Raw genomic sequence first — 27898 nt, 5'->3', positions numbered from 1 at the left:
TTGACATCTTTAATGCAATATGATCAATGCAAGTTACAATGCTAATTATCAGTACGGAAAAAAATATATCACCCTGTCTGTTTACCGTTACCATTTTGATTTGATTTTTGATATGCTTGATATGTAGGTAAAATACCACAACGATGTGTGTGTGTGTGTGTGTGTCTTTAGTCCTCCCATATGGGTGTGCTGGCGTTTCCTGCCCAAATGCGTGCCGGACACGATGGGGAGCTGCACGCTGACCGTGCTGTATGAAAACACCCTGCGCCTGAACAACATCTTCACCTCTGCCGACATCCACTGCCTCGACATCAGCGTCCGCAATGACATCAGCAAGTTGCACACCTCCTTCAGCCTCTATGTCAGGAGAAATGGTGAATGAACACACACACACACACACACACACGCACACACAATGGTGTAGATGGGCCGCAGCACTTAACGAGTGATGGAAGTGGATTTTGGTGGCCAGCATGTTTTCAGAAACAGTCCACAAAGTATTAATCATGTATTTCCATTGTACATCTTTAGCTTGAATATGGACATTGTTTTATTCAGTTGTGCATTTATTATACTTTTGACAAGTTATAAAAATCAATTTCGAAAAAATGAACAGTGCTCTGATCCAGATTGTTGGTGCCACTACAGATACTAATCATGGGGTCTATTTGAAGCTTTGTATTTATTGTGTAGGGTTATATATTCATTTATTTAACTATTAACATAATTGTATATAAAGTTTCAAAATTAAGAAATGAGAAAGTATCAAGACACAACTCACAACTGGTGGTCATTTTAGTTCAAATATCAATTTGATTGGCTCTTCTGGTCAATCTTTATAGATTACCGATTAAACCATTTAGATTGCGATTGGTGGTCATCAAAGGGCACACTTACTATAAATGTAAATATACAACACCAAGTCAATACTGAGACCTTGAGAATGTCTGAGCAATGTTTAAATTGCCAGCTGAAGCCGCATGTCAAACAGTAAAGATTATTTCAATAGTCATGCTGAAAGAAATGCTTTATTGAAATGTCCAAAATATATTACATTATCTCACAAATTCATTTTATGCAGAATTATAGAGCACATAAACAATTAAAAAGTCGCTCTAGTCTGCCTGACTAAATCTGAAGGCACATATATACAGAACAACGTGAGGTCAATTCATTTTGATACTAGCCCACTGAAAATGTAAAATAAACGACACCTTGGTTTTCCGAAAGATGACCGTAAAAAGACAAAGATGACCTTGAAAAGACAAAGATGACAAAGATGACCTTGAAAAGACAAAGATGACCTTGAAAAGACAAAGATGACAAAGATGATCTTGAAAAGACAAAGATGACCTTGAAAAGACAAAGATGACCGAGCATTTAAGTCTAACAAAACACAACATTTCACAAAATGAACACAACACATTCTATCTTACACTAAACTTCCCTCTGAAGTAAAGGAGTACTTGTCTGGTCCGTGGCTTCGTTGAGCCGGTTTAACTCAAACACGCAGCTAGTTTCCTCTTAAATCTTAAAAGAAAAGAAACATGTATCATACAAATTTACAAATATTAAAAGACGTATTTCCAATTACATTTGTTCTTAAAGAGCTTCTACAAGTACTTTATACATATTTACATTAAAAATAGGAGTTAACTTTAATATTTGTACTATGACAAACGGCAGCAAGCTGCCAACAGCCCGTGTACCGACAAGAGGAAGTAAACTTTCATGTTCAGTCTGATTTGATATGTTTACCAACGTAACAAAAAGAAAGTCATGTTGAAATAATAACCAGAAAGCTATAAAAAAAAATTATTAACAAACGACTGCAGCAGTTGGATTTAAGGTTGGTTTGAATGGAGGATGTTAACATACGTACATGTGTAGTATGAATTGTTGTATGAATTGCAGTATGCTCCTGCAGACATAAAGCACACCAACAATATCACACTGTAGAACCAAAACAGTTTTTAGCTGTACACATTGCGAGAGGACTTCCATGTAGTGAATAGCACTAATACTCTACCCGATATCTGAAGTTAATCTCCGTTAGCTGAATTTACTCTTGCCTGATCCAACAGTCTCACAAACTACTGTAGTTGATTAGCTTTGAGGAAAATACATCGACGTAGCAAAATAGAGCAGATCCATTTCCTTTAACAGTATCTCCCCTTCATCCACTGGCCGTCCTGGTTTGTCCAACACTGAAGTTACATTACATTACAATACATGTCATTTTATCCAAAGCGACTTACAATAAGAAGTAACATCCAGCGAGAGCACAGTGCAGCATCTGACTAGACACCATCTGTGCACTAGAACAGTGTACTGCACCTATTGCTGCCTTACACACAGATACGGTGACAAATCATTTTTCATAACAATTCATTCATTCACTTGTCTGGAAAATAATTTGATAAAAAGTTGGATAGATGGACAAGTAAACTCTGCGTACAAAACTAAGAAATGACATGTCTATGGCTTGTAATGAAAACTAAGCTCATTTGGACAACTCTAACAATGAACAGTTATTGGAAATTCTACCAACAGCAATAAGTTGTTTATTCCATATTTTTTATAAAAGTTGCCCTCGTTTGGATATGTTGGACTTAATTTAAATAAAAATACAAATAATTTAAAAAAGTGGAAAGCTTTTAAATATTAAAATAACATTTGTCCCACTTTCCCACCAAAATCTGTGTGATTCAATTGTCCTTCACTGAAATTTGTATTGCGTTTCCACTGTGCATCATCATCATCATGCCCAGGTTTAGGAAAAGGAAGCCGCGGTACCGTTTCTTTGACTCAGTTCAGTCATAGGAGTTTCACAGTTGTCATCAGTGCTAACAATGCGGTACTGACCAGCAGTCTCTGTACCTCTGGCTGTTTGCTTGGTCCTGTCCTGCAGAACAGCATGGATCAAGCCCACTGGGACAGGCATCATAGCGAAAATGATCAGTAAAGCCATAACAGCCAGAGCCCAACCTGGGTACTCCAGGTACTCCTCGGAAGCCTGAAGAAAAAGGAATGGAATAATCACTAAAAGACCATACAACTATTCTGCTTCACAAGAGAGAAATACACCATCAATGCGTTCCTTCAGGTTGGGAAGTAGGTGTGGACAGAACATTTGCTGAAGTTATTTAAAGGCTGTTTGCCTTAAACATCTCTTGCTGTCATAGATAGCTGAGTAAATAGTTTTCAGACTTGATTGTACTGAACAAACTCCATAAACAGAAACGCACCATCCCATCTTAAATAGCTGGTTTTCCTTTCAGCATTACAATGTTACGGTTGTATTATTTCCATACAACTATCCATACCGTCTCTCGGTTCCATGCCAAATAAGTGGGGCGTTTGATGAACATGCGAATGGTGGTGGCACCCAGCAGCCCCAGCATAGCAAGCAGGCATATGTATTTCCAAAGGTACTTGTAGATCACATGGGGACGCCAGCCCAGCATTGCCTCAATGTCATCAAGGAACCTTCAGAAACACAGTTTACAAATATGAAATTTGTGATTATTTGACAATTACATTGAATTTAAGATTTCTAGAGCCAAGACAAATATACCTCACCTATCAGCTCCATATAGCCAAGACACACTGAAGGTCTCAAAAACCACCACAATGATCAGGGGCAGAGTGGCGGAGTAATCATCGAACATCATCACAAAGTAGTTCCCACAACGCTGGCTGAAGAGCAGGCCAATTAGAAAGCCCACGATACAGCTGAAAACTGCAAGAACATCAACATGTCAGGGTGAAGCACAACTTGCATACGCAATCCAGCACAATGGATACATTTATGGATTATTCTGAATAACATTAAAAGGAACATTTATTAATTTTGCTACTTCTCTGCTTAAGGTGTCAGTGAAATCTGCATATAAGTGTGAAAAGACATTCATATACTTGGTAATAACTTTTTAGGCAAAATGACAAGTGAGGTAAGATTTTACTGTCCAATAGCACTTAATGGGAAACACACAATTCTCACTGACACGGTGTTGTTGTTGGAAGCATTGTGCAAAACGTTCCATCTCCCTTTAATAATAAAACTTGATGGCTGAGGTAACAAAAGAAAAAGGTATGTACTTGTGAATTTGGTCTTGTTGTTGGCCAGAGTTTTGAAGCGGTCAGTGAGTGGGGCGAGGATGCCTTCCATGGTGCCAAACATTGTGCTGAGCCCCAAGTTGAGCAGCATGAGGAAGAAGAGCGCTGACCAGAAGGGGCTGCCAGGCAGGAGTGACATGGCCTCTGTGAAGGCAATAAAAGCCAGGCCCGTGCCCTCCACTCCCTGAAAACAAACAAGTGTGTCAACTTTAGCTTAATGTACAATACACCAAATATAAAAAAGAAAGAAAGCATTGAAGTCAGTCCAATAACTAAATATGTACCTGCTGCATCTCTTTTTCCAGGTCACAGTCTGTTAAATTGCCAGGCACCTTACTTCCATACTGATTAAACCAGTCCCTGTAGACCTCTAGTGCCACAGAACTGGGATCAGAATAGTTGAAGCTTGGCATCAGGTTTGTGTCCACATTATTACTGAGAAACTGATCTGATAACTCCTTCATATTACTAAGAAAAGGAAAAGACAAAACACAAGATGCTGTTTTTGAATTAGTAAAACAAGTCAGATGCCGAGTGACTTACAATTGAAGGCATCATGTTTTTGCATAACTTTTATACTTAGATTAAACATACCTGGCCACACATTCCAGGGCTTTCTTTTTGGCTCGGAAGCCGAGCACAGAAAACACCACCAGAGAGGCAAGCACAGATGTGAGGAAGTTAATGCTGGAGACAGTGAAGGCATCACGATGGCAGTTGTTGTTCTTGGGATTGTAGGAGGAGTAGGCGATAATGGACCCGAAGCCAAGGCCTAAAGCAAAGAAGACCTGAGTGGCTGCCTGCCGCCACACCTGGACGTCTGCCCAAATTTCCAGCTAGAAATGCATAGAAGGAACAACAGGTGCGTCAGGGAAATATTCATATCTGCATCGTTCTTCTCCACTTAACCCAACATGTTACGCAGATACCTTGGGGTAGAACATGTAGGCAATTCCATCCAAGGCCCCATCCAACAGGAGCCCTCGGACGAGGAAGCAAAACAGCACAACATAGGGGAAGATGGAGGAGAAATACATCACCTAGGGAGTGTCAAAGAATTAATATTATAACAAAGGAATCCACAGATTAGTTAGTTGGTTTTGCCTGTCCACATAGGCACCGTGGGATAAAAAAGGCACAACTTTTCTGAAGTGGCTCTCTATTTGTTCAGTCTTTTAGTGAGTTCCCTGTTTACTCCTACTAATTTAGCTGCTATAACAACCTTTTACCCCCACCGAGACAACTTATGTTTCATCTAATCTTAAAATGCCAGTGTGCAGCATTTCTAGTGATTGGTCAGCAAAAATAGAAAATACTATTCATAACATTTTTATTAATGTATCATCACATAGAACAAAAGTATTGTGAGCTAGGAAGGGGCCTACATAGGAGTGGGTCCACTTCACAGAGTCCACTGTGGACAAACTGCCGTCTGACTTCCATTGCTCCTTAAGTTGTGGTATTATGGTATGGATGGTGAACGGCATTACCATGGCTTTGCCTCGGCGACTGGCGTGACTGCAGTCTTGAGAAGGGACTGAGCAGAGGGGTGTACAGCTAGTTGCAATCTGCAACCACATCTCTAGATGCCACCCAATCCTACACACTGTCCCTTTAAGTGTAAAGCCTGCTGCTTGTCATACACTGAACATATGGCCTTTGTAATAGAGATGATTAAGTCGGTAATTGTGTGAAACACCTGATGAGAGACTAAGCAGTGTTAAACTTCCCCTCAGATATTAGCTTTAACATCACCAGTAAATCCTTTTTCCACACCTGATGCAGTATGTTTGCTCCAGGCAGGGTTACATTCCTGTGTTTGTTAAGTAAACATGAACCACCACCGGACATGGTGACACATCGTAATACAAATGCCACCTGATAGAACTTTGGTTAAAGGTCTGAAAAGCTTTGCTGTTAATTATATTGTATATATCTAAAAAATTCTGTTTGGGAAAACAAACACAGGATTAAATAAATGCTAAATTACACCCACAACTTTAGGACAGAAGGTCCATGTTGCTACTTGAATTGGGTCAACCTCTAAACCAGACATTCCAGGGAGATTACGTCACCCGCAATAACCCTGAGATCTAAGCCCCAACACATGACTGGGATTTGACCAGAAAACATGTACCAAAACAATGTAGCACAGGATACAGTTTTGTCATTATGTCACTCTTTTTCATTAAGGGTTTTGCTTAAAAAAAATGTGGTTATTTAACAAAGTAATCACTGTAACGTAATCAACTTATCACCACGGTTCAAATGCAATGTTGTGTTTAGTGAAAACAATTAAAAGATCTTTCTAATATCACACCGAATATTCCCAGCACAATTTCCAATATGAACCATCTGACTCTTATATGCACATCATAACAAAGATAAACAATCCTTAAAACTGTAATGTTCCAAGTAATGGAACATTACTTATGGATGGAAAGTGTTGGGCGCTACTATGACAACAAATTTCACCTTGGGGATTAATAAAGTATCTATCTATCTATCTATCTAATAGCTCATCCAGGAAAATGCTGCAGTTCAATAGTTAGTGTTCAAAGTTCCTGATTATCAAAACTCTACTGAAACTTCTGAGAGCTGTTCAACATCAGCAAAAAAATACCACATCTTGTGAACAGCACAGCTTCATTGATAGTCAAATCAATAGCAGGAGCCACAACAGAACACCCTGTTACCTTGACAGAGGACTTGATACCCTTGAACATTCCCAGGCACACGATGGTCCAGGCCGCCAGCAGACAGCAGATGATGTAAGGGTTGAAAGAGCCCACCTCATCAATTGAGTCTGTGATATCCAAAGCTTTGCGGTACCAGAAATACGATGTGGGGGTGCTCTTGTCGCATTCTTTTACTGGTGTTAAAAGAAGAAGAAAAAAAAGATGATTTACTATTCTTACATGTGACTCACAGCAAATACTTAAAAACTCATCTTCCCCAGAAAGGAGAGGAGAGCCGAGATGGACGCCAACCCAGCTGGGACCTGAGGCTGCTCCACTACTACTGTCTAATGGCCGGTCGCAGAAAAAAAAGACTTGGGCGAACTCGGCAACGGGAAGTGAGTATTTTGTCAACATCTTTACAGAGACCTGGCTCCATCATTGCATCCCAGCTCAAGCTGCAGACCGCAGGACAGAGCGCAGGACTCCGGTGGGACGAGAGGTTGTGCACTCTGTGTTTGCATCATGATGCTTGGTCCTGCTGTCGAATTGTAAATGTTAAAATGTCAGCCATATTATCTGCCCAGAAAAGGTTTTTGTTTGTTTTTGTTGCTGCCGTTTAGATTCCTTATGATGCAAATTCAAATGCACGATAGTTTTTGTTTTGTTTGTCATGTTTTTTTTGTGCTCCAACTCTTCTCTAACTGCATTTAGTTGTACATCCCTGTGTTGCATAAAGGATCCTTAAATCTGTGTGTTTACCTGTTAGATTCCCCTGTTTTGGACACTGTTCCCAAGGTAAAGGGAACTGGAACGAGTTCCCAAGATAGAAAATACTCCACGCAAGGATCACATTGTAGTAGAGGGCCACAAAGAAACACACCTGGGGACATTTGAGAACATTATTATCGAGTTCATTAGAAAATTATGTGAAACCAAAAATATGTATATGGTTGTGATGTCAGTCCAACAGAGGAAGTGCTCCTTTCTACAGCTGCAGTTGCATGCTGACAATCGAGATAAAAGAGAAAGTCGCCACATGTTTTAACTAGACAGACGATAAAGCAACTGAAATGGCTAATTATTTTATCAAATCTGATAAATTTGCACTTTTACAGCTCTTTTCTAGACGTGTCAAAACGTGCGCTGGCAAACAGATAAATAACTGACTGAAGCACAAAATGACACCAGGAATACATTTTACATCATATATTAAACAGTCTGATAGAATAAGAAGGTGGGTCAATCATTTAACAAACAGTATCTTACCACACAGCTGGAGTAGCCGATCCCTGCCAGCCGGGGGGAGATGTACTTCCACACACCGATGCTGCCCTGTCGGATGGCCTGACCAGCTGCCAGTTCCAGGAAGAACAAGGGAATGCCCACAACCAGCATCAGCAGCACATACAGGAGGATAAAAGATCCTGAGGAGAAGAGGTGACCAGCCCTCAGTTAACAAATGAACGCCCCAATTTGATACTTTGAACAAAATGTATGGAAAGGAGAAGCAGATATTTGTGCTAGATCGTGTTCTTTAAATCTCCCGTCAATCTAATTACTGCCACCTACAACACAATGTTATTTTCTCTCATCTAGGGGTGTCCCCAGCTAGGAATTTAAACAGTCTTGCCTATCAACTGATTGTCGAATTATCATTGTTTTTTTTGCATAACCATTTCCTGCCACTGTGGCGATATGACTGTGAGTTTGGCTGTCAAATCAGGCTCCGTAGATCGAATAGTCAACAATTTGGTGTCACCCATAGTTTTATACAACTGTCAGGGTAAATAACACTCATGAAGCTCTTTTGGATTCTTTTTTTTTTTTTTTTAATCTAGAAAAAAAATGCAGTTTCTTGGTGACTGGTTAAAACGTTCCAGGTTAAATTTCAGCCAGGGAGCTTTGCTGCATGTCACAACCCGTCTCTCTCTCCCCTGTTTCCTGTGAGCCTCTACATAAGGCGCCAAAGACAAAAGTCAAAGTTGTGGCTGTCGGAAACCAAAAATCTATTAATTCGTTGTGCGAGTAGTTTTCCGTTGACTTAACATTGTTTCCCCGGGCAACAGATGTGAGCAAAACGTTGAAACATCAGACTTCAGAGCAACAGTGTTAAGTGTTGACAGATAGTCAATACATATAAAAACAACTTGTTAAAGTGTGTAAACCGTGTACTGCTCATTTGGAGGCGTTGGTAGTAAATGCATTTACACCCATGCTCTTTCTGGTACTCTCTCTCTTTCATCCTACGCTCGCCCATGTGACAATGTCGCTGACGAATTAAGCGACTGTATTCTCTGCACCCACAACATTTGCGTTTGGTCCCATTGAAGTCCTGTGATAGCTATCTAACATGGATGACAATAATAGGCACTCACCGCCTCCATTTTGATGGCACAAATATGGAAACCTCCAGACGTTGCCGAGCCCAACACTGAATCCCACCTGAGCCAAAAAATACTCTATTTTACTGTTCCATCCTGCTCGAGCGACAGGCTCAGATGAGCCCTGCTGGGTGTCCTCGCCAGCGTAGCCCTCCATCTCAGACTGTCTGGTTCCGGTATTGTAGTCATCTGTTGGCAGGGGCTGCTTCTCCATCTGATACGGGGGGCAAAAGACAAAAAAAGAAAGACACTGGTCAGAATGTGGATTGTGAAGTAGCACATAACCCCTGCATTGATTATGCAATACTGTGGCTGATCGTCCATGATGATCCACACAGTTATGCTGTTGATTCCTTATAGATTCATGGAAACTATTCTTCAGCTGAAGGCCGTGTGTGTGTTTGTGTCTGGACAAAATATTAGGTACACTTAACAAAAATAGCTGTAGTGTAATACAACAGTCCTGTAATGAATCCTACCTTCATTGATGTGTCATGTTCTGTTTTATATAGTTTCTTGTGTTTTGGAGGCTGTAGTTGTGGTGTTGATGGATGTGTTAGAATAGAAAGTGTTTCCTATCTTTTCTATCAAGAGGACTTGTTGCATGGGGCAATGCATTGGACTGAAACTGGTACACAGTCCTCGCATTCTCCACCTTACTCATAGCAGTTAGTTCCTAACACACGTTGACGTCATTTCCCCTTTTAAAGATAGTCAGTTGCTACGTTAGCTTCACCCCGGCCGCCTGTCTTTGTCTCGACTCACTGAACACAGCCAACTGACACTTCTCATGAACCAAACTGACCTCGTCTCCGGCAAATGTCGCACGCGAAGAGGTAGAAGAAATACCGGAGATGGCAGAAAATAGGAGAATGTCGGCACTAATGTTGTATTCTTTCGGTCCGTTCAAAAGGAGTTAACGAGCACGTGTGGCTGCTGTTTGGTCTGTCACTGTGTTATCGGCCACGTCGCGAGTTATTCTTCTGTTCATATTTGTCAAATTAAATGCAACGTGATGACTTTGAGGCCGATATTTAACTAATATCTAATTAAATATATAACGTTATCCTGTTAACGTGAGTTGAAATTATCTTACCGCCCGCGTGCTCTCGCGGTTCATTGGTGGATTCGTGTTTGTTTCTTCCGCGTGTTGTGTGGCTTACAATAAACCGCACCCCTACGATGGAGAAAATGCTGCTTTCAGGGGCTACACGAGATCTGTGTATCATAGCACGGAAACAGGTATCCTGTTGCGAGCGACTAATAGTTATTTTCATTAAAAAGAACTATTCATTATGATCTATAAATATATGAACTTTAATAGATCTACACAATTATATGAAGAATCCAAGACCAACTCCCCCCCCCCCCCAATGCATTACATTTAATTGACGAAAACCAGCAAATTATCACCTTTGAAAAGCTGGAATCAGTGAATGTGTTTCTTTTTCACACCAACAAATAATTAATTGTGAAATTAGTTGACCATTGCTTCCTGTCAAAAAGAATAATGATGGTGAGTAATCGCTTCAGTATAACGTGTATAAAGTTGCAGAAAATACTCAAAAGTACTCAAATAAGTTCATGTAAATAAAAATGATGAGCTGCTTGTATATAATACTGTAAATAGTATAGTAAATGTTACTTTCCATCACTGCTATGGTTCTGTAGTAAAAGGGTGGCTGGAGCTGTTTAGATTTAATGACCAAAATATGAAGCTTTTAGCTCGTTTTAAATAGTCCTATAGATTCAGGAGCCCTGAACGCAGCATAAATCCAAACACGGATCCTGTTAAATTTTAGGCTATATTCCGAAACGTGTGACTGATGCTGCAGGGTTAAACCCCCAGTGTAACAGTGGAAGTGGGACCAACACCTTTCTTTTATTATTTGCCATAGCATGGATTGTCTGTAATTGACATGTCGACACGGTTGATGGATTTCACCATTTGATCTACGTGGCATATATTGTTGAACATACCACGTGGAACATATACACTTTCTCCACCACACCTAAAATGTTTATATTATTACGAATTCCCGGTTTTAGTTCACTTTAGTTCTAGACCATTAAACGAAAGACGTGGCTGATGCAATAGTCACCCCGTGTCATCGAGCATGGTTTTCTGTTAGACTGGACGTCCTGGACATGTTTTTAATTCAGCAACATGTTACACTACTTTTTCTTTAACACCTCTATCAGTCCCATGTTAGTATTCATCAAAGTTCACGTGGACCTGCAGTGACATTTCTCTGGACTGCACCGCATAGTCACACACACACGCGCATGCATACACACATGTGCATGCCACGTAAGCTTGTTTTGGAGGCAACTAAAACACAGTCTACAGTTACTATCAACTTACTATTAAAGTACATTGCATGCACTTTGAAATGTAGTCATCTAGTTATTAATAAGGGAAAAATACCTTGTGGTATGAAATTATAGAGATCCTTGAGAAGATTCCAGGGTCCTCTAAGCAGGTCAAATGGCGCTCTCCTCGCTGGCTGCCATGCACTTTCCCCGACTCCGCCTATCTCCTCTATTGGCTGATAAAATGAAGGCTTGTCCACCTCCGATAAAGTACTATTATGACACGTGACACTCCACTTCTTTCAACTCTAAATGCATGATTGCCCCCAAACCCTTATGCACGTGGTATAGAGATGTTTAATCTATTTTCAATGTGCTATGAAGTTACTAATATAACTGGCTGAACAAGGCAACGGTCCAATGATAACGTGTTGTCCTTCCTGAATCATGTTCTGGTGAGTAACACGTGTATTGTTGTCCATATAATTTGTCAAAGTAGTCTAATTTGTATAATAAGCTTCCCTCAGGTTGCTTAAAATCCCAAATTCCAAGAGAAAATACAGAGAACATGTCTTAAGTGTTGCCAGTTGTAGCCCTGTACACTATTTATGTTTCTCAGTGTGACATCTGTACACGTGTTAGTAGGTGTAAGGGAAGGAGAATAAGTCAATATGTGTTAACTCTCAGGTGAGAACTGGGCGGGACTGCAAAAAGTGACACACCTCTGTTCTGTAAAAGCTTTCAATTCCAAAGAGAGGCGAGTGAGTTATACTGAGACACAGAACAGGTTTTACTGTTAGTAGAAACAAACTCACACAGCCATTAACCAGGAATAACATATTGGAAGCCTATCAACCAAGGTAAGTTAATATGGATTCGCTCTCTCACTACGTAACTCTTACATTCATGTGTACACCACGTACAGAGACAAGGACTCAGAAACTGCACCGAAAGCTATTGTGAAGTTTTACTAAAATCAAAATCTGAATCATGGGCCATGCAACACATTTCTATTATTTTGCAAAATTACAGTTATATGTGGCATTTTCTGTAACCTATCAGCGTCAGTCAAGATCTTAAAATGTATTATTCCTTATGATTAGTGTGCACAAATTGCCATGCTAATTAAATACTTTCAATTACATAAGTATGACACCAACCTCACCAGTTTGCCTCTTGTGTAAGCACAAATAAGATAGAAAACATTTTTGGTCAAGTATTTTTTTTAATGAAACCTGTCTTTAGGAAATGTAAGTGAAACTGGGAGTTTGCTGTCTTGATCCCAGTGATTCCATTAGGCTATTCATGACTACTGAGGAGCAGAGAGATTGAAGGGTGAGATACATGTGGTCAGACTGGTTGGGCGGCTTACACACTCTCACAGCGTAATCCCAGGTTATTGAAGCAGTGGCTGGCGTAGACTTAAATAGGGGAAGGGGGAAATGTAATGAGGATGTTGCTTTTGCAGGTGCTGGATAAGACTTGTTAGTTTACAGTAAGACAATCCAAGATTACATTTCAGCCTGCCTTAACACAACACCATCCGTACCAGTCAAACTGTGACAACACCCTTTGTAACTCCACCTTAAATGTTTTTCTTCCACTGTGTACTCGTAGGAAGCGTCTCTATCTTAAACCTCTCTGTTTTCTTCACATCAGACAAAGGATGACAAACATCTCACGCCATCTTGTCAACGTAAGTCGTTCCTGCGACATGCACATACACCGTTTCGAGTGTTATTTAAGGGTGTCGTTTGCCTCAAGTCCTCATCCTTTTTTCTCTCCCTGCTTGCAGCACCTGCTGACATACTCGCTCCAGGATGGGGATGTGCAGAATGTGGAGGAAGCCCAGATGCGTCTCTCCACCCTGGCTCAGAACAAAAAGCTGTGGAGTCAACAGATGTTCCTGGATGTCGGAGCAAAGGCCATTCATCTCCGAGACATACAGAGCCAGGTGAGAACCGATGCAGGATGGTCAATGAATAGGCCTGCATATTGTGAGCAGTTAAATGCACAAAGGTGAGATATGTAAGTGCTCATCAGTGTATATGTGCATGCATAATGACCTTCAGTTTCATGTACTCGCGCAGGACGAGCTGGAGAACTACGCTTACAAATCCATCCTGCGCTGCAACGCCATTAACACAGAAAAACACTTCCCATCCCTCCTTCTGTTGGTCTGCCAAAGTGAAGAAGATCCAAAGCCGGACATTCACTTCTTTAGCTGCGAGGCGGTGAAGGTGAGTAATAGCACCTGAACAGCTTCCCCAGTCCATCCCTTCTGACTCAGTGTGTCCGTTTGAATCGTCAGCCTGGTTCAGGTTTTACGAGTGATGCCACTACCTGACTCTCATTCTCCCAGGCAGAGAAAATCTGTGACGACATTGCAAACGCAGTTTCGGGTTCCTCCACAGGCCGGATTAAGAAGCTCACTGATGACCTCAGGTACAGTGAATGTCATGGTCACAAGACAAACAACGAAACACATTGAAATGGCTCTCACAAAAACTGAAAACCATTCATTTGATATTAGTTCCCGATGAATATTCAAGTGTATATGTGCCTGATGCCCATGTCTTATTGTGGTCTTAATGAAATTAAGTGTGTCTCTGTCTCTGTATGCATTCATATTGAATGGGAGCAGGTTCATGGTCAGCCAAACAAAAGACAGATACGGATAACAGATGATCATTCAGACCAATCCCCCATGAAACTGTTTGCATTTTCCTCTTTATTATGTAATATTTTCCATTGAATCAAAGCAGCCTGACGTCATCATCCACCTGTCTGAGAGAGAAAGACACAGAGAGAGGGCAGAGTAAACAGCTGAGCAAGAGAGAGAGCAAAAGAGAGAGAGAAAGACCTGTTTTACCAGTTTCCACATAACTTAGGAAGGTGCAACAAAGATAACAAGGCCATTGTGACAGCACGCAGAGAGAGCAGGGATGACGGTGAGCATGCTCACGGCCTGAACGGATTACCTGCTTTGAAAAGCGTCCTCTTTAAAAGACGTGTGACGGACAGACGAATGTGGTAAGATGGACAGGCAACTGTGTTTCTGCGTTCAGATTCTGATTCAATTGAGCGACTGTAAAGTTTCGAGTCAGCACTCACACAGCGGTGTTTGCATATTTTGCAATAGGTGGCAAAGATACAACTTTGATACCTCTGATCTGTTTAAAAGGAGAGTTTAGATTGTTGTGTGCAATGGTGGCTATAGCGGCGAGAAAGCACAGTCAGGCTGTTGACTGTACTTTCAGTGGAATAAGGGCTGCGGGATTACATTTCAAAGGCATCATATTCTGTCTACTGATAGATGACTGTGTTGTTTGGCTGGATTCTCTAGTCTCCAAGACTGCGTTCATGTGAGGCTCTCAGAATGAGGATGAGCCTGTCTGCAATCCAACGTGTGTTTGCCTTCTTCTAGGGCATTTCCTGTTACTGCACTGAGTACACGGCCGCTGCCGCCTTCAACAAGAAGGCTGTGAGCATTACCTGTCGTATTAAGTGGTGTGGGAGTGTAGCAGAGTCAAAACACTCCTTTCGTCCTACAGGCTTCCTCAGAGTGGGGGTGAGATGGCGGACCCCTATGGAGTCCCAAGCCCCCCCATCCCACATGCTCCAAATCCACCACCATCCAACCCCCCACCTTACCCTGGACACAAAGGTAGGGGAAAAAAAGATTTATATATTTTCACACGAATGCTTGTGTACGACTGTAAGGGTAAAAGTATTTGGAGGGATTCGTCATGAGGAGAGGCTAGGAAGAAGGAAAAGAGAGAAGCGAGAGGTATTTCGGAGCACAGAGATTGCTTTGTGTGTTTGCTTGTGTGTGTGTGTGTGGGGGGGGGGGGGGGGGGGGGGGAGTGTGTGTAAGGGGAGTGTGTTTCAAGGGTAAAGGGGGCAGGGATTACAAATGCTGGGAAAACCAGGGTAGTGAATGGAAATGGATGTACTAAATCTTCTCCTCTCTTCTACACCAGCAAACAGTGGGCCTGATATCTCCTTCCTGCGAGCAGAGAGAGAAGTGGTGCGCCTCCTCCATCACCTTTGTGCCTTTGCAGTCACCTTTGGCCTAAATTCATATCTGAACAGAGTAACAAACTGATTCTCCCTTCCTCAGGGGATCCTTAATCACTGTTTCGATGACATCGAGAACTTCATGGGCAAGCTGCAGCAGACTGCGGAGGCCGCGACGGTGCTGAACCAGAGGAAGAAGAAAAAGAAGAGAAGTAAAAAGACGAGTGCCGAAGGTGAAGATTTTTGCAGGATGGATTTTTGCAGATGACACTCACAAGAATATCAAGTCAGCTATGTATCCTGATAAAACTGTCAAATCTATTGTTTGTGTGTTTTCTGAACAACAGAAGATCTGCTCACTGCAAAAGCCCGCCCTCCGCCAGAGGAGGAGTTCATCGATATCTTCCAGAAATTCAAATATTGCTTCAGCCTGTTGGTGTGTATCTAATCAGGTCACAGTTCTTTTCCTTTTTTATTTGGATTACATTGCTGTCTTACATCGTTAATTCCTCTATCTATTTATTCTTAGGCCCGTCTGAAGTCAACTATCTCCAGTCCTTCATCAGAGGAGCTAGTTCACCACGTATTTAAACCTTTGAATATGGTGAGTCTTATAACCTCTCCATCTCCATCTATCTGGCTTGCTCCTGGTGGTGCTGTTGATGTAAACACCCTTTTATAGCAGCACAGACAGAAAAAAAGCAGCACAGACAGAAAAAAAGCCTAAGTCGGATGTGTAGAATGTATAAATCTAGCGTCCCATTTACTATATGGGGAAGATGAAGAGAGGATGAAGATGTAGGTAGCATTTACAGTAATTAAGATATATAACCAACAATATTCTGGTTATTTAACCAGAAGGTAATGGTTCAAAAGAAGGATTTAGGCAGTATGTTCCTCCCTGAGCTGGTGTTGAACACAAATGTATAAAATAAAACAGCATGTGTCATGTCGAAATAATTGTCTTAAGTGTAGTTGAGTACAGAAACTACAAGTTCCATTCAGTATTTACACAGGGCGGTTTCCTTTGTAATAGCCTCATTGAAACTCCAAACTCTCAGCATTTTTGTTTCGTCTGGATTACGTGGCAGAATTTGTATGCAGGTGTGTTCTTGGTGTACGAAGACTAAGAACACTTAGATTTGAGCCACATTGTTGTCCCCCGACTGCTGTTGTGAGTTACAGCACTGATGTATTCCAGCTGTCAGAATTAGGTTGTTTATGACAATCTGTAATAAGTGGTAAGTAAGTAAGTAAAGTTTATTTATATTGCAAAAAAAAAAGAAAAAAGAATCAAAGGGTGGAATGGGCGTGTTTGATTTGTGTATACTGGCACACCTGAATATTCCTGAGTGTGTATGTCACTTCTTCCTGTTTTTGTGTGTGTGAGTGTGTGTGTGTGTGTGTGTGTGTGTGTGTGTGTGTGTGTGTGTGTGTGTGTTTGCGTGCGTGCGTGTGTGTGTGTGTTGCCTCCATTAGGCTTTTGTTTGTTCTCTAATAGAAGAAAAAATATGTGTCAGAAGATTGTATAATGTGTATAAAGCACCAGAGATTGTTAGACTGTCGTCATCAGACCTTGTTTTCTTTCAGACTGGGAGCCTGAGCACTGGTTTTGTCTTATCTGGTTGTGTGTAGATGGTGAAAACAACTGGGGGACCGGCCCTCGGAGCCTCAGTGTCCAGCCCCGCCCTGACCAGCTCTGCTGTCTACCTGCTACAAGACCACCTGAGCGAGGACGAGAGGCAGCTGTGGACGTCTCTGGGTCCCAACTGGACGCTCCCGTGGTCAGTACCAACAATCACTATAGGCCAGCCAGTGTAACAGTGGTATTTTTTAAGTTAGATAATATTAAATAAATCCAGTTCTACTTCATTTTGCCTGGCTTCTCCTGAAATAATTAATTTCACTCATTCCTTTAAAATAAAATAAAATGTTTGACTTATCTTATTGGATTATTGAATTCATAGTTAAGAGCTGGACTGATTTAGTTTTCCAATAAATTTAGCTGATAGATGTATATTATCATATATATTATCTTCTCATTCACCTCACATATGATGGAGTTTCTTGACTAGCAACAGCTGCATGAAAGCTTATAACCTAAGTGACCTATTCTCTCAATACCTTTAAGTAGTTAATGGGGAATTTTAGTGTAATACACATTTTCCTCCAGCAAATGGTCCAACGTCAAGATACTTATTATTAACACAAAATGGTGCTAATAATAAGTATCTTCACGTACTGGCAGCTTTTAAAAATCAAAATATAAAGATTGGTAGTGACTTTAAAAAACTGGATGGAACCTTGTTTAACAGAAATCCTAGTTTTGTTCACAGCGTGAAGTGAAACCCAAGTGCAATCAGGACTGTAGTCACACAACGATGTAGTGACTGTGCGTGCTCTCTCAGCTCTCAGCTCACAGGACCTGTAGCTCCCTACACTCCTGTGTTTTTGGATGGTTGGAAGCCGGAGGCCTCGAGGGCAGACGGGCAGGTTTGGGAGGATCCGGTCGAGTCACAGCACAAATATGACGCTCTCCAGGTAAAGCCAGTGGTATACCACCGTGATCCGGGTTAGACATTCGCTCCATTCACTGTGTGTCACACGAGAAGAGCACTCAAAATATGTTTGTGTAAAAACAAAAACACGGGGGTGGGGGGGGGTGGGGGGGGGAGCGCAATAACAGACACACAATAATACGTAAATAACAAGTACAATAAACACTGGAGATGAACTTTCCTTTAAAGTGGCCTCAGTTCACCTCCGTATGACTTAGATATTTTTCAAAGGCCTTGTATTCCCGTGCTGTCAACAGTTTTTGGCATAATGATTATTAACGTAGATCCCATTGCCACATGGAATTATTGCTGAAAAAGGTGTTTTGGCTGATGAATGCACTCACTCAATACAAACACCTGATAGTGAGGATATTTTGACTCATCTTTACGCTTTTGGTTTGTCGCCTAAATTCTCTTCTGAAAGCTTACTCATACTCAGGTAACTGTCAAAGCTCTTGCTGTACAAGTTGTGTATATTTTATTTTGTCAACCGCCCCCAAGCCTCTATATAATAACCCTTTATCCGTTTCTCTCTGTCCTGTTAATGCCTGCGTCTGTATATTCATGAATGTCCATCTCCTTTTAACCCACAGCAGCAAAAGCCAGTTGGTCCTCAAGACACTCTCGTCAGCGATGAAACGTAGGTCATCTTTCAGAAGCAAATTAATCAGCTGCTTCAGTCCCCCCCCCCACGATCACATGATAACAATGTCTATCTCCTTTCCTCTCAGAGACAGCAGCACACTCCCACCAGAATCTGAGAGAATCTACAGCTGCACGTATGACTTCATAGCCAGGAACAGCAGTGAGCTCTCAGTGCAGCAAGGGGAGACACTAGAGGTAATGAGGTCAAGTAGTAGACAGTAACACATGTACGTGGTGCATTCAGGAACACATCGTGAAGCTTGATACACCCAAAATCAGGCTGACAACTCCTTCGTCCGACAGGTGATCGAGTCGTCCAAGCGCTGGTGGAAGTGTCGTAATCGGTTCGACCAGATCGGATTTGTTCCCTTCAATATCCTGGATCCCTTGGCCCACGTAGACAGCCCCGTCAACAATAAACCCCCCAATGTAAGACACAAAAACACAGCCATGTGCACACACACATGAATCACACATCCACAGAGGTATGCCCTCACCTGTCTGTACCTGAGTGAATTCAACTGTGGTTTTCTCCCCTGCAGACTCCAGCTCCACCTCCGCTCGCCAAGACTTTCTCTGTAGTCCCGCCCAGCTCTACTGCTCCATCCCAGGCCCCCACCCACTCCCCCAAGCGCCCACACAGCCTACCGGCATACAGTCAACATATTCCAGCTGCAGAGGACCAAGACAATAAAGGTATCAGGCTGTTGTGTAGGAGGTGTGTTGCATAAATGCTGTGAAAAGGTGGCTTGAATATAGGGAATCTAAATGTACTAGAGTCTCGGACCTGGCACAGATATTGTGTGAGTCAGAGATTAAAAGCATAAAGATTTAATTAGATAACAAGCTGTCTTAAGAAAATACATTTTAAAATGACAAGTACACCAAAAAGCTGCTTAATTATGTAACTTTTAATCTTTCCAGTTATGTTGATGAATGACGAACTGCTCCAGAGGCTGACCAATGGAAAGACCCCTCTGAACAAACCTCTGGTCATCCCTCGCTCCTCAGAGACCTCCGTGCCTCTGGACTACCACTCTCCTCCAGACGAGGTAGCCGAGTGGCTCCAAGGGAAGGGCTTCAGTGAACCGTGAGTGACGCCATGACTGTTGACTACATGACCGGATTCACCACATGATGTTTATTCTCCCAGTACAATGTTATTGGTTCATTAAAAGGTCAACCTAAATGACCTCCTACCTTTAATACTGAAACAGCTAAAAACATTTTCTTTGGAGTCATTTGTACTTGTTGTCCCTCAGGACGGTGGCATGTTTGGGAGTGCTGACAGGCGCCCAGCTCTTCTCCCTCAACAAGGAGGAGCTACGAGCTGTGATTCCAGACGAGGGCGCCAGAGTGTACAGCCAACTCACTGTACAGAGATCCCTGCTGGAGGTACATTTCAAAACAAGGATGGCCGTATTTTCCTGTTTTGTTTTGTTTTAAAATAAAAGTGAATCAATGACAACGTTATTCAGTACGCTCAAAACACATTTAACGGCTAGTCATTATTTGAGTTTGTGTAGAGATATCAGGACAAGTGTAGAAAAAAACATTTCTGACAACAGGCAAAGACAACATGGTGTGTAATCCATGCAAAATTCAATTTTGCGTTAATTTGTTTTTCATGCAAATCGCATGCAGTTAAAACCACAGCAAGTCTCAAAGGTCAAACCCAAAAGCCTATTTGTGCACGTCATTTCAGGACAGTAACACTCACATTAAAATGCATCCAGTCTTCTTCACAGAAAAGCGCCCTTGTTAAAGTTTTTTGATATATTTCAACCAGCATTAGTAAACTAGGGATAGTACTTAATAATTAAATAGTAGTTAATTACTATTTAAGAGCTGATTCTACATTCATTAGTGACTGAGGGCATAACAAAGTTGTTTTACTGATGACCAAACTTATTGATAAGGCTGTCAGTTTATTCTGTCATGACTATTTTGTGAATTACTTTAAAAATCAGCATTTTAATAGTAATAGTATTCACTGAGGTCTCTATCAGCCATGTCGCCACATTAACACCCTCTGAACTCATTTTAAACAGGCGCACATATCAGAAGCTGAAGTATGTCACGCTATAGATCTGTTTAAACAAACAGAATACTTGTTAATAAAAATAGTGCGCCTTTAAACCTTCACCGTGTTTGTTTTGCTTCTTGCCATTTACAGGATGCCAGAAGGGCCACAGAGTTAGAGACGGTCATGGAGAAGCAGAAAATGAAGGTGGATCTGAAACTGGAGAGCAGCACATTGTGAGCAGCAGGCGTCTTCATAGCGAAGTTTCAGACGGAAGATTGTGTCATTCTGGTCGTGCCGTTACTCGAGAGCGAACTCCTGAATTATTAATGCTATTCACTAGAGACAGTGGCCGTCAGGCTCCGTGGGCCTTCATGGCATAATTGATTCATCCTAAAATTAAAGTATTTGGAAGCGAATCAGAAATGTACGTTTTTAATGGAAGGAGGCGATGTGCAAATTAAATATTTTCAAAGTTAAGTACACCATTTGTAATGTATGTTGTGGATTTGAATGTGAATAGTTTTCCTGTCTCATTTCTTTTTAATATGGAAGAACTGTAGTTATCTTATACTTGCCTAATAATCCAACCATGATTAATATGCATTGACCATGGCGAGAAAGGCCAGCAGACAATAGAAATTGAAATGGTGATTTTTATTGAGACTTTAAAGAAAGATTTCCAGCAGAACATGAACAGATATGACTTCACACATTAGGTAAAGCAATGCATCCATTAAAATCCGTTTTCAATTATAAATCTATTCAGAGGAATTTGTCCAAATTGGACCAACAAAGGTATGTACAGTTATGGCATTGGATTTCCAATGTATCATTTCTGAACCTACTGCTTCACATGCCGACACAAACTTTGAAGTTACAATTTATCTTAAATAAAAGAAATCCAGAAGGAAACAAATTATAAAACAAGAACCTTGCCACCAATACAATTCAAAACAAGTATTTACTAATACTGGCCAAACAAAATCAAGTAGAATCGTTTCACTACCAGCAGTATAAGATAAAGCTTGATTAGCTAAAAAGAGAAAAAGGGGCCAATGGGAAACACAAGATCGATACCATACTAATATTCACAAGTTTAACCTTTTGGTTTTAAATTGGGTTCCGAAATCTTTAACTGGGCTTTGGCGAACAGGACCAAAAATAAGAAGGAAAATGTGGCCAGATATTCAGTACTGCACTCCTGCAGTTCATCAGGAGTGGGTGAAAAGAAATCTTCAGGAGACGAAAAAATTAAAAAGGTATTGATAGGACGAGGCTCTTCAGACAACAATCAGTCAGCCCAAAACATATTCAGATATAAGATATTCTGACAAATTCGGTATCAAAAGACTATCAGTTAATAAAATTATATGGATTCGTAACACTTTATGCTTCAGTCCAGCAGACCATCTGTTTACGTTTGCTCCATCAGTTGGAAACATTGCGGGGTAGTTTATAAGAAGGTGTGTGTGTTGCATACAGACAGCCACCAAGTCACCGATGTGGGTATTACAATACACTCCACTACTGATCAATAACTAACTCCCCGATCCAAACGAAATCTTCTGATATAACTGGATACTATACAATATTTCAGGTATGTGTACACTCTGGGTCGGTTGCATGAACTGTTAAAGCAAAGAAAGGACGCAGGCGGGAGAACAAATGGGTCAAGGCAAGGACTGTGTGTGACATTAGGTTATTATAAATGGACAGACAGGTGAGAGAGACAGGAGGAGGCTGTGTGTCATGATGAATGGTCCTCAGAGGTCCCCCATGTCCCTGTCGTCTGCCCGGCGGGAGTCTGACCTGCCGTTCATACCGTCCCGCCTGTCCCGCTCCCGTGACCTGTCTCTGGATGAGTGCTCCTGGTCCCTGGACGACCTGGGTGAAAAGACAGTCCAAGATAGTCAGTGAAGTACAAGGATACAGAGGGAAGAAATGTCAAAAGTAAGGGTGTATTTGTAAAGAACTAAATTATAATCCCCAACAGGATGAGTATTACTTTGTTTTTATTTAATATAAATGACCACAAGTGTGAAATATCCTATGTATTAAAATAGTACACACAAATAACTTCCAAGCTTCTTAAAAAATATGAATGTAATGTTAACTGCCGAATGATGCAATCAAATATGAAACAGCATATTTGTTAGATGAGGCAACACCGGCAATTATTAAATGCAAAACACATGCATCCAATGACAAACGTGTTCCATTCTGTGAGGACTTTGTTGTGTATTTACTTGTGTCTGGAGCTCTGCTCGTGGTTGTGACGGTGTCCTCTACTGCGGGATCGGCTGCGATGCCTTCTCTTCCTCTCCCTGGAGCGAGAGCGGGACCGGCGCTTGTCTCGGGATGTGGAGCGCGAGCGCCTCCTTCTACGGTCACGAGAGCGGGATCTGACCAAAAAACAACGGGCAACACTTGAGCTATAATTTACCTTCGATTGGCTCTTTAAGTCAGAACACCTGATCGATTTCAGATGTGGATTCATTGTGCAACTTTCTTACCTTTTTTGCTCTTTGCTCCGTGATCTGGTCCTATGAAATAATCAGATGTGAAACCACAAGTTTTAACGGTTAAAAACAAATTAACTCCCATAAATGTCAAACGGCCTTTAAATGTCTGTACTCACCTCTTCTTTAACTTTTCCTCTTTCTCCCTCTCTTCTCGTCTCTTTAAGCGCTCCTGGTTCCTTATCTCCTGCTTTTCGACCACAGTTTTCTGAAATAAAAAACGCATTACCAATTGAGATGAAACCATCTGTCCCAAAACTCCAGGACGGTTTATGGCCCATTTTTATTTTGTCGGTTTGCTAGTAATCAGCCTCATGTCACTAATTACAAGATAGACATGCAATACACATACCTTTAGTTGGTCCAGTTTCTCTCTGATCTGGATGAAGCCCAGATGAAGCTTCCCACCAAAATGGTCAGCCAAACGACGGTCATTGTCATGGAGACCAAGGTAAGCAGAGCACACCTCGCACACCCGCAGCTTCTGTTGCTGAAAGCTGGAGGCTGGCATGGAGTTTCTGTACTCTTCCTGAGGAGAAAGAAAAAGAGACACATTAAAAGGATGCAATGGAAATTATAATACATGGAAAAGCCACATTATCCTAAGCTGGAAGCACCTTCCAAGCACTTCTTCCTCACCTCTGCATCCTTCTTCTTAGTGCGAACCTTCTCGACTTCCTGCAGGACCTTCTGGGCCTCGTCAACGTTGCCCTCTGCTCCAAGCTGCTCAGCCTTGGCCAGGAGCTTCCCTATTTCTTCATTCAGCTCATGAACTTTCTCTGCCTGCACAAAGCGGAAACACAATTAACATCCATCTTTCCCAAATCATTCCCATCATGTTATAGCAAAACTATAAACAGGTGACTGTACTACATGGCTATCACAATGTCCGTGTTTACAAATCTTGTGACACTAACCTTTGCTGCCACCTCAGCACTGATCTCTTCTTGAGTCTCAGCCAGGCGCTTCTTGGCCAATTCTGTCCTCCGGTCACAGTCGGCAATGAAGGACTCCAGGTGATCCACCGCCTTTTGGAAAGAGAAAGTGTCAACAAAAGAAACAGACTAAAATATGGAACTTGGTAGATTTGTATTCATAGGCACACAGAAAACATTCAGTAGGGCTATACTGATTTGGAAACGATGCAGTTACTGTGGTCATGCTAAATAATGAGCTGAAACTACCGTCACTGGCGGTTAACCACTCGATTTTTATACTTAAGCAAATATAGTTGTGTCTTCAAAGCCAGGCCCCGGCACACCTAAAGTTATTCTGTGCTTTTCTGCAGAATTCTATGATCTGCACAACTGTATTATTTATTGCAGGACAGCACTTACATCAAGCTCAAAGAACAGATCTTTGTCCTTGGAAGCGATTTCATAATCTGCCCGAAGTGCCAGGTCATGGATCTTCGTGCACTCTCCCAGGTCCATACGCTATCACCAAAACACAAGCAGACATGAATCAAACTGCACAAACATTTTAATTGAATAATCAATGATTTAAGATTACTTGTAGTACATAGTTTACTTTCTCTTTAATTCAGCATGTTACTGATATCATGTACTGGAGTAATTTTTAGTTTAGTAATCAGACCTAAATTGCAGGCCACTTACAGTTCCAGACAGGATGTCATGTGGACAGCAGTTTAGAAGATGACTTTTGCAGACTCGCTCATCAGCGTACTTGACCCTCTGTCGCGTCTCATCCCCTGAAACAGTCCAAAAAACAACCAGTGAGAAAGACCTCACATATTTGTTATTAGGGGCGAGGTAACCAGTGCTTTAATATACACGACTGTCATTGTACAACATGAAATGGGCCGATATGCGTCACTATAACTGCATTCAAGGATTCTGTACACACCTAAATGAGTGAAAACCAATTGTTTTATTTCTGATTGTCAAAGTTTTACATACATTTCATTTGTATAACATTTGTTACCAATAATAAATACTGTGTATTCACCATTTATGTGTCAAGATTGAAGAAGTAAAAAGTTACATGTGGCTCTGCATGTATATGGAACTTCCTATTGTTCTTGTTTCTTACCATACCCACACCTGGAAATGAATATGGCTTTATTTGAGCCTCAACTCAGTTTAACTTGTAATAAGGCTCAATGTCCACTCTAAAATGTGGAGCATTATGAGATTAAGCTAACAAGGACACAAAACAGGTAAATAAATATGAACTTGTGTGAACAGGGGTACCTGGATTTTGTAATGTTTTCATTACATTTCAATGCATACGACTACACAGGGAAGATGTAAACATTTCAGAAGAATGTTCCAGCCAAGCCTTTTACAAATACAAAACATTGAAAACAAATGGAAAAGAAAAATATAAAAGAAATCCAAGGAAAACAAATTATTTTATACACACTGCGATCTGCACCACATACTGTACCCTTCTGCATCTTCAAGACCTCAGCTGCAGAATTTTAAACCCGCTGTAGAAAAGTATAAATGGGAACAGTTTTCTTGCCCATACCTGTAGTAAGAAGTTGGGAGTCATAGACAAGTCAGATTGTAAATGATGTGTGCCAAGTTTTTTTCTTTTTCTTCGATGATTCTAAACTTGCCTTCTGAAAACAGACGTCTCATTGAAAACTGAGAACTGCTCCTTTGGATTCTGCGTGATCAGACGTCTTAGCTCGAGCTGCATAACACTACTCAATTGTAGTTCTAGTGCCACTGAAGATATACCCATTTGTGTGACTAAAAAAAAGCTACAGTAACTTCCGGAAGGCAAACAAATGGTTTGGATATTCATCATAACAGCTTAAAAATTATGTGTGACTCACGGCTCGATGAACATGAGGCTTTTCTGCAACTCCTTTGCAGATTGTTGTAGGCTGGCAAAGATACACTGAACCTTAATGAATAAAATAAAGGGGCCACAATTGTTCAGTTTGTATGCAACAAATGTATGGGAAGAATTTGATATCAATCTCATCACACATACACCCACAAACTCACAACACAAATTCATTCTTACTGTTGAGATCAAATGATCAACTTATTAAAAGATAATCCACAGTTCCATTCAATCAACTGTCAGGATGAACCTCTGATTTGTACAAGAACTGGGCAGCAATAAGCTGTCACTTCTGCCCATAAAAATCAGACTCGACAGCCGGGTTTCCTCTTAATGTTTGTATCCAAATTGCTGGAAGCAATGATTAAAATTGTATTTATGCAAGTCAAAGTGCACATAGAGACAATGGTTGTTCAAGTATCAGGATAACAGCATTCATTTGTTTTTAACAAATTAGACTTGTTATGGGTTAACTAAATAGGCTAGTAGTTCAGATATAACTTTCCTATTAGATTACTATACATTAAAATGCAGAGCAGCATTGCTATGCATTTCTGTAAATTCAAGTGCAAACTGAATCTACTTTGACCTCACTTGAACATTAACATGTTATGCTTCTACCTAATTTCAGAGGCAAATATTGTACTTTCTACTCCCTGCTGGAGTACTGTGACAGCTGGAGTTACAGTTTAGCTGATGATGATTTTGCATACAAAACATATGATCAACTTGCAATGTAAGATAAGACACACACACTTGTGAAATAAAATATATGTATATACACCAGTTACAAACGAACAGCATTCACATTAGGTGCATTGGTAATAATGTACAGCGTATTGGGTGTTTCACTTATTATGCAGGATTTAAGCATGATATTAATAATCATACTTGGGGGAGTATTACTACAGAAATATTATGAATACAACCCCTTTGCTTGAAGTTGAGTATTTCTACTTTTACAGATGCGAGTACCATTTTCAACAATATCGATGCTAATATTCTTATGCGTTGGCCCTCTCACATTATGATGATGCCAGTTGAGTAACGTTAATACAGTTCAATAAGCCTAATGCCAATTCAGCAATAACTGGCAGACCCTGGGCGACGCTCAGCATGGCTGCTCTTCATAGCGTATCAACTGAGTTTTCTGAATGTAACGCAGCGGCTTTAACGCTGTCCACTAAAATATAATTAGTTATCAATGAATTAATGCCAGTGATCGACAAATGGTTGTATGCCGTTCAATGCTAGGTACCGTTAGCTAACTTAGCTACTAAGCTAGTTAAAGCTACAAATGTAGTAAACGCTCAAAGAGGGGGGAAAAACGTGACTCGACTCTTTAGATGAACCTGGCGGTAAATGGATACAAACATTAAAGCCTAACGTCACTCCGTAAAGGCTACTTGAATGTCAAGTTACTGTATTTCACACAGCCCTCTGCAGTACCACATCCATTCATGCAGGTCTGCCATCACACACCAACACAAGCCGCAGCAGTGGCTCCATCTTGGCTACCTAGCTCGCTCAGCTAGCATGCAACAGCAACTCACCGTCCCTCGCTGTTCCCATTAGCTGGTCGAGCAACGCTCTCATTTGAGCTTGGGCAGACATTGTTGGGCGTCTTTCGTCGACAGCGCTTTATAAAAGCAAGCAACTGAAAACAGATCCTTCGTATTTCTGTTAGGTTATTTGATTATTTATTCGTCAAAGCATCGCCTCTCTCCGCTTTTCTCTATTTCGTGGACTTGCCAGTTTCCGTTTTATATTAGGGAAATGACGACAGCGACAGGCCGTTTGAAAGTTTCGCTTAGCT

General features: G+C 41.1%; 3 protein-coding genes across 10 annotated transcripts; 1 reads left to right on the top strand and 2 right to left on the bottom strand.

The window, feature by feature from the left end:
- Nucleotides 1-1009: 1009 nt before the first annotated feature.
- Nucleotides 1010-11723, bottom strand: LOC117749176 (sodium-dependent neutral amino acid transporter B(0)AT2-like). Of its 3 annotated transcripts, none has more exons than XM_034559409.1 (12): nt 11610-11723; nt 9176-9395; nt 8067-8224; nt 7560-7680; nt 6816-6991; nt 5049-5159; nt 4714-4955; nt 4404-4587; nt 4102-4303; nt 3583-3742; nt 3327-3489; nt 1010-3016 (listed from the first exon to the last, which is right to left on the bottom strand). In XM_034559409.1, exons 2-12 carry the CDS (start codon nt 9393-9395, stop codon nt 2774-2776), a joined length of 1980 nt encoding a protein of 659 aa, XP_034415300.1. In that variant the 5' UTR covers nt 11610-11723; the 3' UTR covers nt 1010-2773. The 3 variants fall into 3 exon arrangements, with proteins under 3 accessions (XP_034415300.1, XP_034415299.1, XP_034415301.1); XM_034559408.1 differs by lacking the exon at nt 11610-11723 and adding an exon at nt 10278-10375; XM_034559410.1 differs by lacking the exon at nt 11610-11723 and adding an exon at nt 9987-10096.
- On the top strand, nt 9905-21395 carry LOC117749177 (epidermal growth factor receptor kinase substrate 8-like protein 1). 5 transcript variants are annotated; one of them, XM_034559411.1, is made up of 19 exons: nt 9905-10017; nt 13154-13190; nt 13290-13448; nt 13585-13734; nt 13857-13939; nt 15049-15161; nt 15478-15524; nt 15618-15747; nt 15862-15950; nt 16044-16118; nt 17150-17298; nt 17923-18055; nt 18666-18712; nt 18804-18912; nt 19021-19146; nt 19260-19413; nt 19642-19807; nt 19980-20112; nt 20894-21395. In XM_034559411.1, exons 1-19 carry the CDS (start codon nt 10001-10003, stop codon nt 20978-20980), a joined length of 2004 nt encoding a protein of 667 aa, XP_034415302.1. In that variant the 5' UTR covers nt 9905-10000; the 3' UTR covers nt 20981-21395. The 5 variants fall into 5 exon arrangements, with proteins under 5 accessions (XP_034415302.1, XP_034415305.1, XP_034415303.1 ...); XM_034559414.1 differs by lacking the exon at nt 9905-10017 and adding an exon at nt 11720-11949; XM_034559412.1 differs by lacking the exon at nt 9905-10017 and adding an exon at nt 12043-12354.
- luc7l (LUC7-like (S. cerevisiae)) lies at nt 21379-27898 on the bottom strand. 2 transcript variants are annotated; one of them, XM_034559417.1, is made up of 11 exons: nt 27636-27898; nt 26069-26139; nt 24879-24973; nt 24600-24698; nt 24180-24290; nt 23902-24045; nt 23615-23791; nt 23382-23470; nt 23257-23286; nt 22990-23145; nt 21379-22627 (listed from the first exon to the last, which is right to left on the bottom strand). In XM_034559417.1, exons 4-11 carry the CDS (start codon nt 24693-24695, stop codon nt 22507-22509), a joined length of 924 nt encoding a protein of 307 aa, XP_034415308.1. In that variant the 5' UTR covers nt 24696-24698; nt 24879-24973; nt 26069-26139; nt 27636-27898; the 3' UTR covers nt 21379-22506. The 2 variants fall into 2 exon arrangements, with proteins under 2 accessions (XP_034415308.1, XP_034415307.1); XM_034559416.1 differs by lacking the exon at nt 26069-26139 and having other exon boundaries at nt 27636-27878.

This window comes from Cyclopterus lumpus, chromosome 19, assembly GCF_009769545.1.
Source record: "Cyclopterus lumpus isolate fCycLum1 chromosome 19, fCycLum1.pri, whole genome shotgun sequence".
Lineage (NCBI taxonomy): Eukaryota > Metazoa > Chordata > Actinopteri > Perciformes > Cyclopteridae > Cyclopterus > Cyclopterus lumpus.
Note: the sequence above shows the minus strand (reverse complement) of the source record. Positions and strands in the feature narration are given on the sequence as shown.